Raw genomic sequence first — 15,120 nt, 5'->3', positions numbered from 1 at the left:
CCTGGGACAGCGGGAAAGGCAGCGGCACCCGCACCCGCATCGCCCTCACCTCTGTTATTCCATTCCCGGACACGGTGCTTTCCGAAGGCCACAGGCTTCCCTCCTGCATTGGAAAGAAGAGAGTGCAGAGTGAGTCGGACTGCCAGCAGTGGTTAAGCTCCTTCTGCAAACGGCTCGTGCCAGGTTTCATCCTGCACCAGAGCCCAGGTAAGATGCTGCTGCTGCCGTCGACGCGTTCCTGCCCCGGCTGCGGCAACGCACGGCACACAGCCTCTTCCACGCAGGCAACCAGCTCCAGTAGGGGTATTAGCTATTATCATATCTGCCGGGTATCATATGGGTATATGCTGAGGGTATTAGCATATTACCACTGAAAACAACACTTCTGATTAAAATTTCCCTCCATTTTCCCCTCCATTTATTTAACAGATCACTTGCAGAATGAATGATGAGAACGACACCAGCAAACAACGCTCTCCCATTTGCAGACTTCCCCCCCTCCCACCCACACCCACCCAGCGTGTTTCTCTCCCTGGTTCAAACATGCCAGAGGAGTATTTTTCAATTTGTGATCCATGAGCCGTGGGTGATTCACAAGACATCAGAAAATGCTCCATGAAATAATGACAAGATTTAAAAAAAAAATAAATTAAAAAAAATAAAAACCTCACACCCACATTCTGATGCACACAATCAAGGAAATCATGGGAAAATAAAGATAATAAGTGAATAACCAAATGTTAAGCCTAATTTTGATTTGGCTAAAAAAAAAAAGTAGAAATCCGTAGCAACAGGATGGTTCCAGAGTATTTTTTCCCCAAAAAGATAAGTGGTCCTTGGCTTAAACAGACTGAGGAACTGTGGTCCAAGGCTTCCTTACACTGCAAGCATCACCCTGATCCTGCAATCCGAACCCAGGCGCCAGCAACCCCAGGCATGATAAAGCCACAAGCCAACTTCCCCTGAACCATGAGATTAGTTTACAATTCATGATCAAAACAAACAAACAAAGGTTCTTCCCATTTGCTGGTGATACTCTGAGCGTACACAGTTCACCCTAGACACTTGCCTTAAGAACTAAAATATTTAAATATTGCTAATATTCACATATAGCAACATCCCCCCGGCAAGCAGGGCTGGAGGAAAACAAGCCAGAAGGCTCATAATTATAACCTGGAATAGCTGGCACTTCTCAGTTCCTTGCAGGTGAATCTCCAGTTCTGGCACTAGCAAGTCAGGCACAGGCAGAAGTATTTACCACCAGTGGAAAAAAAATGCCAAGGGTGTTTCTTTTTCCCCTTTTCCCCTTTAAGGTGTCCCACCCAAAGGCCATGCTCGGGCCCAGCCTATGCAGCAGGGCTCTCCCGATGAGCAAAGCACAAGCTTTCCCACTAGGAAAACGCCTATTTCTATAATAACCGTGGTGGTGGTCTGGGCAGCCCGGTGCCCCGGTGAAAGCCTGTAAAAAGCTGCAATGGTACCGCAGCACCACAGACACCTTCGCTGATAAAGTCAGAAGGGATTTTGCCTGTCTGATGCTCCCTGGACCTCACCCAGCTGTGAAGCACATCTGGCCTCATACCAGGCTGCGGCATGCAAGGGAAAACATTACTGCATACCTTTGCAGCTATCCCACTGAGTGGCTGAGCAGCACCTCCGCATCTCCGCTCCCCCCGGAAGCGTCTCTGGGAGCAGACAGAGCGGGGGTGCCCCTGCGGGCAGAGCCAGCCCCAAGCCCTGCGGCAGGAGCCTCAGCACCCGGGCATCCCGCAACACACGTCCGACTGCCCGAAACACAGCACCAGCACTGTTAAAATCTCCAAAGCAGCCACCCATGATATCCTCCTCCCTCCTCTTCCTCCCCGCTCCCTTTTTCTTCTTATTTTTCCCAACTTTGGAATATATTTTCTCTTGTGGCATCGCACGTGCTATCAGGTATGGAGAGAATTCCATCAGGTTCCTGTTTTTGAAGCTCAGCTCTGCACATAAACCTCAAGGCGGTCCTGTTGCCAGTGCAAGGAAAACAGTGATTTATATGGAAATGAGATGGCCCAGATTCTTCCCACTTCTCGGTGTTTTTTAGGGAGCATCTCCTTGGAGCAGAGGTTAAGTGCCGCAACACTGGCACCCTCCCTGGCTACAACTAATGGACACGCTGCCTGAGCTGTGTGCTGCATAGCCCTCCCTGAGCAATGCAATGCCGTGTTTTATACAGACCTTGAGACTTCAATATGCAACTGTTTACACAGGCATCAACTGTTTAGTCTGGTCCATTTTAAATGTATTTCTTGCCTGCAGGGATAGTCTACAGTCAAATTCCCCCAGCAGCCAAAAGACCCAAGAGGAACTGCATCTGCCACAGATCAAACCCTTGCCTCTAACCCCAGCTCAGCCACGGCGCTGACACCAAAGGGCACGGGGAGGGTTTCCAGCGCTGCCTCATGCGCTGCCAGCCCTTCACCTCATCCCGAAGGATGCTGAAGCGGCGGGCAGGAGCGGGAAGCACTCCGAAAACTGTGTTTACTTTGCCATGCCCCCGTGGCAGACTTCCTGAGCAGCGAGTACCCCGCTGCCTTCTGCTAGATGTTTTATATTTAACTTGGCAGTGGGCAGTGCCATGGCAATATCCCATCTGCTTCCCCCTTTCCAAGGAGTGATGTCAGCCGGTCCCGCAAAGGCGGCTGCAGCCCGGCGCTTCCCGGTGTGCGGAGCATCCCTGCGCTCAGCCGGGGCTTCCCGCTGCGGCGGGCGATGGGGAGGGCACATACACACCCTTACGTGAGCTGCTCCGCCCAAAACGTACCCTACCCCTCAGTACCCACTCACCCAAAGCCTGCATCCAATATCCCACCCAGACGTGGAGAAGAAAAGCTCTGGCTCACACATTAACTCATCTGCTTGCACAGATGAGGTCCAGGAACAACGCTCTGGGCAACACGCGGATGCAAGAGCAGCAAACCAGGAGAAACACCACTAAAATGGGATCCGCAGAGAGGTAAGGAGCAGACAGGAGACCCATTTTCTGTAGGAGCTGGACCTCTGCAGCTGTTATTAACTACCTCTCCCGGGACTCCAGGGCTTGACCCGGACGCACTTACATGCCCACGGCTGACCGACCACACGCACGTTCACCGCTCGCCGACACCGACCCTCTGCCTCACACACTACTGTGAAGCCCATGTGGGTAACAGCTCATCTCTCCTAAAAACTCAGTAGTGAGATTAAAATTGCTGGAAATCAGTAGTCAGAGGAGGGCAAAGCCTCAGAGACAGAAAACATACATACTTTTAGCCTTCACGCTTTGGCCGTGGGATGGCTACACAGCCCCACCGAGCCCACGGGGCGCTGCCCCGTGAGGGAGCATCACTGCTGTAAATCCTCATCCTCGGGGCTCTCCTCGCTCACCTCTGATTTTCGGAATATTTAGGATATGAATTCATCTCAACAATGGCTGAGTCTAGAAAGCTATGGTTTTCTGAAACGAAAGCTGAGATTCTGTTGTCTGATGAGCAATACAGCTGTAAAAGCCTCCGCAACTATTCCAGGACTCACTGCAGAACCTAAAATTACTTTTAAATTTCTTTTTAGAGATCAATCTTCGACTTTTATAGAACCGCTTGTTTTAGTAATGTCAGAGAATTTTCTCTGTAAAGCTGCATGGTGCAGATTAAGTCTCTGAGAGACTTCAGGAGGACTTGTATTTTCCATTTTAGGGGACAAAGGTATGCTTGGAAATCGCATTTAAACCACTTTTTCTTGGGGGAGTGGGATATCACTGTTCCAAAGGTGCAGGGACAGTGCCATTCTTATTGCAAAGAGGTTTTTAGTAGCATTCTTAAATATTTTTAGTTCTGGAAAAATAAAGGAGACAGAGTTTAAGTACAGCGAGAATGGTGATGGAGAAACACATGACATAATACAGGAATTCTTGCTAGCAAGAACCACATTAAAAAAAAAACCTTTAGGGAAATTAATTTCTCCTTCAGTTGTAATTTTTGAGCTACAACAACAAAAAAGGACAACTCCGGCAGACCTAGCAGCATCCTGACCATGGGATAAACTACTTCAATATTTCAAAAGATGAAAACTGTGCATGCAGCTCCAGTGCCCGTCTGTGGTCACAACAGCAAAATGAAGTTTGGGATTTAAAAAGCCCAACACCAGTTGAGCGCAAGTTTTAATGGATTACACAAACCGGTACCCAGTTCAGTGTAGCCTCTGCCTGCCAGCCTTCAGCGCTCGTTTAGATTGGGGCTGTTTTCTACAAAAAGGCATGCTGTGCTGAATCCAAGCGGAGCTACCTTTAAGATCTTTATTATGACTGATCCCACTGTAAGAAGCCACACAAGGGGCTCCTCTGTCCCGTCAGGAGGGTGCTCGGGCCACAGGGAAGCTTGGGACTCCATCAACGCTGCACTCGCAGCACAGAGAGGGGCAGGGAGAAGGGGAAAAATTATAAAAAGGGGGGAAAAACCTCAAAAAGGTACGTTTACATTTCTCTCCTTAGCTCTGAGAAAGGTTTTGAAGCCTCCGCATCCTCACTGAGGTCTAGCAGAGGCATGGAGGTAAACCTTTGCTGAAAAGCTATTTCATCACTGATGTGTCTGAAGGCTGAATAAATAACAGAGCTGTTTTGGTGTGGGGACTGGGCCAAGAAATGGCTGGAAATTTTGGCGTGGTGAAATCTAAAATAGAAAAAAAAATTTAAAAAGAAAAAAAAGAAAAAAGGGGAAACGCATTATTTTTTAAACAGTCAAAATTTTTGATTCAACCTGAAATTTTTGTTCAATCTCCATGTGATTTTCTCTTCTCTTTCCATGTCAGCCTTCTTTCCTCTTTTTAAAGAAAATAAAAACCAGGCCACTTAAGAAAACAGAAATTAGTATATTAAAACAAAAAAGGCTTGATCTGATATTTGCTTTGAAAATGCAAAATTAAACATTTTGGTATTGTTCAAGTAAAACATACTGGACATGATAAAACAGTAAAAAACCTGAAAATGGGAAAACAATCTTTCCGATATTTTTAATAATTCACGTGCTTGGATGCCCACGTTCTGCTACTGTTGGAAGGGGGTGCACGGAACGACAGGAAGAGACACGAGATTTCTGTAACGCCGGGAGGAGCCGGCACACGTGCGGGGAGTTTAGCTCCGATCCCCAAAGCAGGCAGGTGCTTGAGCGCTCACCACCCTCGCTCCGGCTGGTTTAATGCGGGATCACGCACTTTGATAAATGACCACGAGCCGAGCTGACTGCCGTGCCCTCCGGAGACACGCTCCACAGCCCACAAAACGAAGGGTGGCTTAATTGGGCTTGGGGTTTGCGTAGCAGCTCTCCATCCCAAGCGGTGTCTTCCTCACTTTGGTACAGTGTCCGATAAGGGACCTTCGTCTGCTGTGTGTAATGTGTGACAAAAAGAGCAGCTACGGAGCAGAGGGACAGCCTGCGCCCTGGGCATCTGCCGGCTGGACAGCCTTCAACAGCGCTGTACCGAAGACTTACTTAATGAAAGATGTTAGATATCTCTCTCTCTCAAAAAAAAAAAAAAAAAAAAAAAAAAGATGAGAAAAAGAAAAGAAAAAATAGAATAAAAAAAAGAAAGCAATCCCAGTATTTGATCTTTTTCCTGCAGCGAGCATGGATTTGACACAAGAGAGCACAGCCCCACGCAGACCACCACAAGGCAGCACCGGTGTGCTCAGCCTGCCCTGGAAGCCTGCAGAGGAGCGGGCGCGAAGCAGTGACCTTGAGGAAGCCCTATCGTTTAGAGAGCTTTAAGATCCTTCAGGGCGAATGCTAAAAATAAAAAAAGTATCAGTACAAGATATCCCTGCACTGAAGACAGAGCCATGTAGGCAGCGGTGAACAGTACATGCTCACCCTCCAAGAAAACGTGATGTCTTTTCTCTATAGGTTCTTGTAAGCCTCTCTGAGCTGCTGCATGTGAGGAAACTGCATAAACCAACATCTGCCTCGAGGCTGGAGAGGCTCCCCCTCGAGTCCCCGTCAGAGGTACAATTAACACATTTCTCCTCGGGCTTTTATGAAGCAGGGAGCCTGGGTTACAGAGAGAACCTCTCGAGCACCCCTTGGAAAGATTTCTGCTCGTCTGGCTGACAACTGTTTTCTGACCCCTCCACCACAGTAACAGCAGCACCACTGGTGAAAACTGGAGAAAGTCTTTCAGGACTTCCTATTCTCTTCAAAGCAGGCAGTAACTTTTTATACAGTCATTCGGGACTCTCCAACTGGAGCCACCAAAGGACTCGATAGTTTGGGGCTGTTAAAGGCAAGGCATATGCACCTGAACCAGCTGAGGGTACGTGGTGGTTTCAGGAACAGGACATGCCAAGAACAGCCTCGTGCAGTTACTTAACCGATGTAAAGTCCAAATTGCAAAGCTCAGGGCAAAGGCAGAGGCTATGGCTGTCCATATATTACAACATATAGCACCCTAAAGAGCCAGAGGCATCCCTACAAGGGCCCCAATAACTGAGAGACAGAAGATGATGCCAAGACCCAACCTGGAGGGTATCTCTCCATGCAGTGCCAAGTGGCACACGGGCAAATACGACCCGAACTAATGCCTTTGGCTCTAAAGTTTCTCCAATGTCACATCATTTGGCAAACAGCGCAGGACAGGGTGGGTTGGAAGAGCAGGGCGTGACTTACTGATGAGAGGTTCTCGTCTCGCCGCCTCCCCTGGCTGTGCCGGCTGATGAAGGATCGCGCAGAGAGTTTGTAGTGGTTCAGCAGACACGTGATCACCACCACCATCACCATCATCACCACCACGATTATGATTATCTGTACAAACTCCAACTCCGCTGCAAGAGAGACAGACAGACTTTAAGCCACCAGAAAAAGCAGCATGCAATTGAGCACAAGAAGAACTAATGTGGCCGAGACGCTAATGACACTGCTGCATCCCTCCCCCATAAAGCCCTCACACATGCCTACGTGGGCTCTGCATGCTTTGAGCCCAGCTACTTACTCAATAAAAAACTCATTAATTCACTTTTTCAGTGCCACAGAGAGTCTCTAGGAGGGATCTTTAAAGACAATCTACAAAGCAGAGTGTTTCCAAGCTACAGTGCAGACCGGAGTTCCCAAAGCCCGACCAGCTGCAGTGTGCTGGATGCCCGCGCTGCCGGGTACAAAACCAGCAGCATCTCAGTGCTGAGCGTCCCTCGCTCGGGGCCATGGAGCCATGAACCAGCATAATTCATCCTACTGAAACAATTTAGGTAAATGCAAGCTAAATTTCTGCAATTCTCTTCCCATCGCTACCACTCCTTCCTCCAGGAAGGACTGGACTGAAGTAAGTCCTCCTCGGCACACCCTCACACCAGGCACACATCCCCTCTGTCACCGGTGTCCGACAGTGGCAGGGGGAGCCCGCAGCACGGCACGGCACGGCGCGGCACGGCACAGCAGGCACCAGCACTGGCAGCCCCCCCTCCCCGACGCCAGCCCATCCGCCGCAGGGCGCAGGCAGGGAGACCTCCTGCTTTTCGGTGAGATGCCAGACAGGCGCGATGCGGCTGCCGATGCGGGCCACGTCCCAGAGCTCCAGACATCCCTCGGCTCAGGGCTCGGCCAGCTGACAGTGGCAGCTTGAGTGGCTTGAACTGGCATAAAGGAAAACTGCCAAAAATCCTCCAAACAAACAAGAACAAGCAAACAACAGACTATCCGGTTAACTCCGGAGACACTTGGCAGGAGGCAGTAAGAAGCTGCTCCTAAAATTTCCTAAGGAAATAATTCCTCACACCTCTCTGAGTGTAAGGAAAATTGAGTACTGGAGGCAAACGTAGCGCTGGGGTCATTATTTCCATGCATTTGGCACCCAGAGAGCAGACGCCATCCCCGAACCGCTCGGTCGCTCCCCCCAGGCCTCCTCGTGCCAGCAGCACCCAGGGCTCACCGTGCCCAGGACTGGGCAGCAGCAACTCCAGTGCTCATCGTAAAGGAGGGGCCAGACCAGCAAAATTCAATAGTTCTGGTGATTTAAACTTTGTTTGGTTCTCGGTAGGGAGAGCTATAAAATCCAGTTTTGGAAAGCGGTGTCCTAAGCTATCATGGATGCTGCTGTATTTTATCTATACAGACACACACACATATATATCTGTAGATACACAGGAAGACCCATCATGCCTCGAAGGGCAGCATCACACCGCTCATACCAGCTGGGGTGGCTTCTGCTGAGTCAGGCAAATTTAATTTTTTTTTTTTTTATGGAAAGTTTTCTCCTGGCAGGTGGCATTTAAGTGCCAGTAAAAGCAAATAAATGTCAGGAAAACAGTCCAGGTGGCAAGTGCTGCCAGTTACCTTGGAGCTCATTCTGCTAAACAGCAGCTATTTCTGCCATTGCCCAAAATGCTTAACCAGCTCTGCCCACCACCTTCAAAAAGCAGAATTATACCTTGAAAGCAAGAGCCTTATCTGTCACTTAAAGTTAGATGTACGAGTGACTTGGAGCCCATGTGCTTGCAGCACCCCTAAAACACAGCTGCCTCTACACTGGAAGATTGCACATGGGGTAGGAAGAGAGGGATTAAAAACCAAGCATTGCAAAGGAGTTTTGCCTTAAAAATGTCTTTTAGCTAAAGGCATCTTCTTAAAAGAGGAGCTCTGGGTCTTTTGCAGCAAGCCCGGCAAGGTGCCTGAATGCCACTGGGAGGGGAAGAGCCTGGAAAAAACATGTTCCCAACAATTTATGATCCAGCCCAAAGCAGCGGTACAGCTCGCCCGTGGGCGTGCCAGGTGACCGGACCCAAGAGCTGCCACAGGTGCCCTGTGCTGGAGGAACGGGCTGAAACAGGAGCTCGTTTCTTCTAAACACAAATCAGATTAACCAGATGCACAAACACACCAAAACTTAAAGGGCTGGGAAAAGAGGATGATGTAAAACCATTAAAAAAAGGACACAACGTCTCCTCCCATCTCATCCCCGCTATGTAGGGGAGTGTCCCTACATAGCCCAACTCATGTCCTAGTGCCAGTTGCACCCAGAGGCACCGAGAGCATCCCCACTGACCTCCAGCACCCGAGCGGCGGGGCGAAGCCCCAGCACCCCAGCCAGGCACGGATGCCCCACAGCTCCCCTGGGTGCTCCGCAGGCTGCCCACGAAGAGCCAGACCCCAGGGGAGCACTGACCCAGAGCCCCTCTGCCTCACCTACACCTGGGCAGCAGAGCCCACAGGCTGGCGAGCAGCCACCCAGCTTGGGTGCAGAGCCCGCTTTTTGTGGAATTCATTACAGAAAAGAAAAAACAAAACAAAAAACACAACCAAGGTTTTTAGGAAGATGAGTCAATTTAGCCTCAGAATGCAGCAAGTGCTTTGGCCACGGTAAGAAAACACAACAAAAAATATTATAAATGAGGCCAGTGATGGAAAACTTCCTTTTCTTTTAAATGAGGTTATATTTCTGAAGAAAAACAGGACCAAGGTAGTTGTAAAGGAAAGTTCCTTTCCTAGGACAAGAGGTCCCTTAAATGAACCAAACCTTGCTAAGTTGGTCACCGTACTTGGGTGACACGGGTGAAGTTTTGGCCATCAGGAAGCGCTGCCCTAATTCCTTCCTAGGAAGGAACACACATGAGACGTGTCATTTACAAACAACCTAAGCCAAGCTTCCTGCACAGATGTACAGACATACAATGAGCAGAGCATGAAGCAGAAGAAAAAGTGGGAATTCCGTCAGGATCTGGGACAACACACTGGCATCTCATCCATCCCCATCCAGCCCTGAATGCTCTTTATTCCGGCTCTGGGACTCCTGTAATTGGGGTATTACAAAACCGTTGCCCAGAGGTGCAACAGTAAGGCACAGCATGATTACGAGAATGAAGGAGACGCTGCTTTCCGGCAGGGAGTCTCCTCCTGCCCCATCTCTCCCTCCCATGTTCTCCTGGAGCTGGTCATCTGGAGGGGCTGCAGCCCCGCAGGGCGAGGCCAGGAGGTGCAGGCAGTGTCTGGCCATGCATCATGCCTTGCTCTTCAACCTCTAATTGGGCTATTTCAATGTGGAATCTAGTCTAACATTCTGGCAATCACACTGGCGTTATCAATAGAAGAGCAATTTTAATATCTTGCTTTGTGGGAGGAGGGAGAACAATTAAGCTGCAAATTAACATTCTGTAAACGGGTTTGGTGAAATGTGTCTGAACGATAAAATCTGATCAGCTCCCCCCGTTCAGACTTTGGCCTTTTCATGCCAATGGCCTCGCTCTTCTCTGATCTCCTTCGTTAGCAGGGGGAAGCAAACAGCTCAATCATGGCAGCGGAGCACATCTACCTTTGTCATGCAACACGGACGAGCGCTCGAACGTTTACGTATCACATAGGAGAAATGTATCTGCCCCCATGTCTTCTCTGGTGGTGCAGCTGAAATCAGAATTTCTTCCCAATGCTGTATGTATACATGAGGAGGCCAAACCCACCAGGAAGCTCTGCTCTCCGCACAGCAGGAGCTCAGGGAAGAGCAGAGGGCACACAGTGCCCTGGGCTTCGCTCTACCCCAAGCCCAGCCTGCGAGGAGCAGCACAGCCTGGCAGAGCCTAGGAGCAAACACATCAGGTACATTGAGAGGAGCTTTAATCCCAAGAACGCTCATGTTGCCCAATCTGCCCTTTGGAAAAAATAAAATAAAAATCAAACCAAACCAAAAAAAGTCCCACACACTCAATTGGTGCTTTTCAAGTTTCAAGAGACTCATACTCACTCAAGGCACCAAACTTTCTGCCAATTCTCCCTCTGTTTTAACTTGTCTTCATGGGCTTCATTTGCAGAAGGGGGAAAAAAACCCAACACACTGGAAAGCTGGATATACTCGGTAAGATTTTATCCAAGCAGCTCAGTCAAACTAATGAAGACAGATCATTAAAAACCCAAACTTTGAGTTAATACGTTATTATACAAGTGCAATTCAGCTGCTATGCTAATAAAAAGCCTTTGGGGAATGAAAAACAAGCCAAACTGCAAAGCACATAATTTATAATTCTACTGGTATTCTTAAAAACACACACACAACAAAACAAGAAAAAAAATACTCAACACATTTTGTATTTGGCTTCCTAATCATTGTCACTTTTCAATTAGAAGAGACCTCATTCCATTTCTCTCTCTAATTTTCCCCAAGGGAAGTGTTATAAATGCACTAGGCTTTACAAGACGGGCATATTCAGCCTCCAAATGCAAAGTAAGGTCACACTAATTTAATTTTGCATAATTTTTATTCCAGAACACATTTCAAACTAGCAGGTTCAGACATCACATTTAAGTGACACAACCTGCTTTTCTGTATTTTCTGTCTAGACGCTGCAGCTTTGGGAGTCGGTCAGCACGCGTGCAACTGTTTTGCAACTAAGCATTTTTCCCCCAGATTCTCACAATCCTCAAACTGGATATTCGTGATCAAGTAAAATCACTTGTCACGTCCCATTCTTCAAGTTCGTTGCTTGCTTGCCACTTCAAACCACATGTGGCCTTGAATAAAGGTTTCACAGTAGATTATAGCGTTACATTAATGAACGATAGGAGACTCTGCTGCTTCCCAAAGCCTGCAGACTCTGCAACGCGCAGGCTGCGGCCGCTCTCCTGCTCACGGGGCTTTTTGGAGGAAGGCACCACATGCCCTTGCTGCCCACAGTGGGCTACTGCCTGGCCACCGAGGCTCTAAAGTGTCTGAAATTTATGAAAATGGCAGTTGGCGCCGACGTGGAAGCACCTCACCAGCACGGCTGCCGGGGCACCCGGCCCTGCTCATCCCACCGAAGACCACGCTCACGGCTCGACAGAAGTGGCTGCAGAAAGGTGCATCTCAGAGCTTCTTCGAGTGCCTATGAACAAAATACTTGGCACCCACGGGTTTAAAATTCATTAATATTTTTGCAAGGAGGGAGAGCTATTTGAGTCAATGGTGACGCTGGGAGCGCTGAGCCGCTGCACACAACACGGTTCACAATGGCCGCAGGGGAGGTGAGGCTATGATATACTTTAAATGCGTTTCCTTACTTTTTACAGCTATATTACAGTTCATAAAATGCTTACTATAAAGTTTATTAATGCGCTTCCTTCCACACAGAGTATCACTGCTGAAGACAAATGCTCCAAAACACTGGCAAGTATAAAGAGAAGGAAAAAAAAAAAAAAAAATCTAGACACCTGCATTTTGCTGCAATAATTACAGGTACTCCAGCTATTGTTTACAAGTGGACAGAACAGCTTTCAGACAGGGTCTCAGCCAAGATGACCTTTGCTTTCAGCTGGTATAATACACATCTGCGGCTCAAAACAATTCTCTGTAAGCTTCAGTTATGATTTCTATATATATTGGAATTGCATATCGTTTGGGAAGTGATGAGAAGTGAAATTACTCAGGAGATAATGGCAAAGCTGAACAAACGTAGCTGCACTAGCCACAATTCCTAAGTTAAAAAAAAAAAAGAAAAGGTAGTCATCATAAATGCTGTGGTGCACCATGCTAAAACCCAAGTCTGTTTTGCCGAGACAAAATTAAAGCAAGCAGAGAATCCCCTGCAGAATACTTTGCTTCTCCGACGTTCACTTTCACTTCCTCTGGGTATTTTGATCATTAAAACCCCCTTAGTTCTGACTTGAAACAGCGTGCTGGGACAGTTCAAACACGACGAGTCCGATCACAAGCTTGCACAGACTACCAAAACCATGCTCTTAAGGGTGTAGAGATAAAACTCCCACTGCTGATTTCATCTTCTGGTGGACATCAGCCCTGTGTGAGGCAACCCAACACTCTGCTTCGAGCCAGGATGAGATACCTCCTGAGCAAGCCTCGCCACTGAAAGTTAGTGAAGCATCAGTTAATTTTCACCCAGGACGGATGGGAGATGCACCTCAGCTGCTGGATGCTCCTGTGACAGTTCCTCAGCATCAGAGCCCCATTCTCACTCGTTTCATCAGCATTCTTCAGGCAAATACATCTAAAACTGTGTTTTGAGGTTGCTCCGTGTGTCTGGTACAGAGGAGAGCTGGTAACAGAGGCAGGCAAAGCCTTCACCAGGCTTTGGGAGTGGTGGGCACAGCCCCACCCCTACGGGGAAACTTCCAACACTGCCCCAACATCTGCAACAGCACAGGTCACAGAAAAGGCAAAAAAAGTGGGTTTAAATGAAAGCTTATCTCCAGTGGTTTCCCCTAATCTAGAAACTGATGTGAATTTGAGTAGTAGAAAAATCCAAAAGGAAGTGAGTAAGAGTCAGGGGGACTAAAAAGGGACTGAGAACAACGTAGACTTTGCTATTTCAGAAGTTTCAGAGAACTGTGGAAATAGCATTTTCCCTGAATCACCGCTGTGCCATCACTGCCCACATGGGCCCTCGCCCCCGGCGGCCAGGCTCCTCGCTGGGCAGGAGGGGTGTTTGACCCGGCCTCGGGCTTTAGCCCACCGCGGTGCAAGGACGGTCTTGTTGAATACCCTCCACAAACACCTGCAATCCGAGGTAACAGACTCCCTGTCTACGCTGGGATGTTACTCTGCAGCCCAGCTGTATGCAAGTCTCCAGACTGGCCATTTTCCACCATACATAGGGACTATTTTTAATTACATGTCATTTACTTTCCCAGAGAAACATCCTGTGAGTGCCTAACGCAAGAGCCAAGGAACCCCGCTGCGAACTGCGCCTTCACCTCTCGTCTTCACTTTCTCTGACACGCTTATAACAACTTCTACACTGAGGCTGAATGGGACAGTTTTGTACAGAGATTCCTCCTGCTGCCTAACAAACCTCAATAAAATAGGCAGAAAGAGATTGAGACTTTTCTAACTTGCCTGTGGAAATACAGAGAGATGTAATCGGGTCTTGTACAAACCTGAGCAGCATCTCTCTAGCCTCCAGAAGACAGAGGCTAAGGACCACTTCTAATGGCAGGCAGCTTGAGCTCCCTCGCCCCGTCCTGGCCCTGCAGCGCCCCTGGCCACCCCAGCAGGGCCCACAGGTGCCCACGCAGGGCTTGAGAGCAAGGCTTTGCCCACAGCGGTGGGCACACCGCAGCCTCCCTCCTCCTCCTGCGGCAGAGCCGTAGCCTGCGGATGAAGTCAACACACAGATATAGGAGGCTTGCAGCAGGGAATAATGTAATTAAGGGCCCTGGGAAGCCAAAGAGGGCGAGTAGCTGGAGCAAAGCTTGGCATGGGAGATGCACCGCTGGCAGCGAGGGACAGACCACGGCAAGGTGAAGCAGTGCTCGCTCTGACCCTGGGCACCTGGATCAGCTGCCAAGTGGCAAGCCGAGGCTCCCAGCCTGTCCACCGCAGAGGGACAAAGTCTTCCTCGGGTCACTTAACCCAGGAATGAGACCCAGTTCTCAATCAGCTTTGCTGAGGACCCCGGTCCCTCCTGGGACTGCAGGAGGAGCATGGCTCCAGTGTGGGCACGGAGCTGAAGAGCCCACCAGCAGCAGGACGCAATTACTGGGCAGGAGCCTATTGACATGAGCAGGGAACCCACGGCACAGGGCACTCGAGCCCTCTGCCAGCGACCAGCCCTTGGGCGAGCACGTGCCTCCCGAGAGACGGCAGCAGGACACCGGACAGCACTGTGCGGAGAGCGAGGAGATGCTTACAGAGAGGCTGCGGCAGAGCTGAGACGAGGATGCCCCAGAGCCCTTACTCCAACTATGAAGCAGCACTTTCCGCTCCTCACTGCGCACGGCTGCTTCATGGAGCGCCTGTAGTTATTTAGGGAGGCTGGTTCACGTGGGTGACTCAGCACCGTGATTCAACAGATTCCAGCCAAGAGCCCGCAACGACGTGGAGCAGGGCACTTCGGTGGGGACCGTCCCACAGCAGCGCCCAGTGAGCAGCACTGGCCTCCGGCACAGCCACTGGAGACCAGGGACAGTCTCGGGTCACGTCCGGTCCTGAAGCTTATGAAATCTGTAAATGAATTGCTGCCTACCATCAGCTAAATATGGTGGCACTGTAATGTCACACCACATGTCCCGGCTTCTTCTGTAATCCTTGGGGATTTAGGGTAAGTTCAACTGACTGCAACGCTCCCTCCTCCATGCACCTCCCCCTCACACCCCAGAAAGGAAGGTCTCTACACACACACACACACGGAGTTTTTCCAGA

General features: G+C 49.3%; 1 protein-coding gene across 4 annotated transcripts in view; it reads right to left on the bottom strand.

The window, feature by feature from the left end:
- PMEPA1 (prostate transmembrane protein, androgen induced 1) overlaps positions 1-15,120 on the bottom strand; it is a 52,510-nt gene that overhangs the window by 4,888 nt on the left and 32,502 nt on the right. For all 4 annotated transcript variants that reach the window (XR_012045100.1, XM_072878860.1, XM_072878858.1 and 1 more), the window contains 2 exons: positions 6,675-6,829; positions 50-103 (listed from right to left, as the gene is read on the bottom strand). Coding sequence is in view for 3 of the 4 variants with exons in the window: in XM_072878860.1 (XP_072734961.1) it covers positions 50-103; positions 6,675-6,829 (209 nt within the window). In the remaining variant the exon portion in view is untranslated. The remainder of the gene's footprint in view (positions 1-49; positions 104-6,674; positions 6,830-15,120) is intronic.

The sequence above is a fragment of the Ciconia boyciana genome, chromosome 14 (genome assembly GCF_034638445.1).
Source record: "Ciconia boyciana chromosome 14, ASM3463844v1, whole genome shotgun sequence".
NCBI classification, from domain to species: domain Eukaryota; kingdom Metazoa; phylum Chordata; class Aves; order Ciconiiformes; family Ciconiidae; genus Ciconia; species Ciconia boyciana.
The sequence above is the reverse complement of the archived record's forward strand: the minus strand, read 5'-3'. Positions and strand labels throughout refer to the sequence as shown.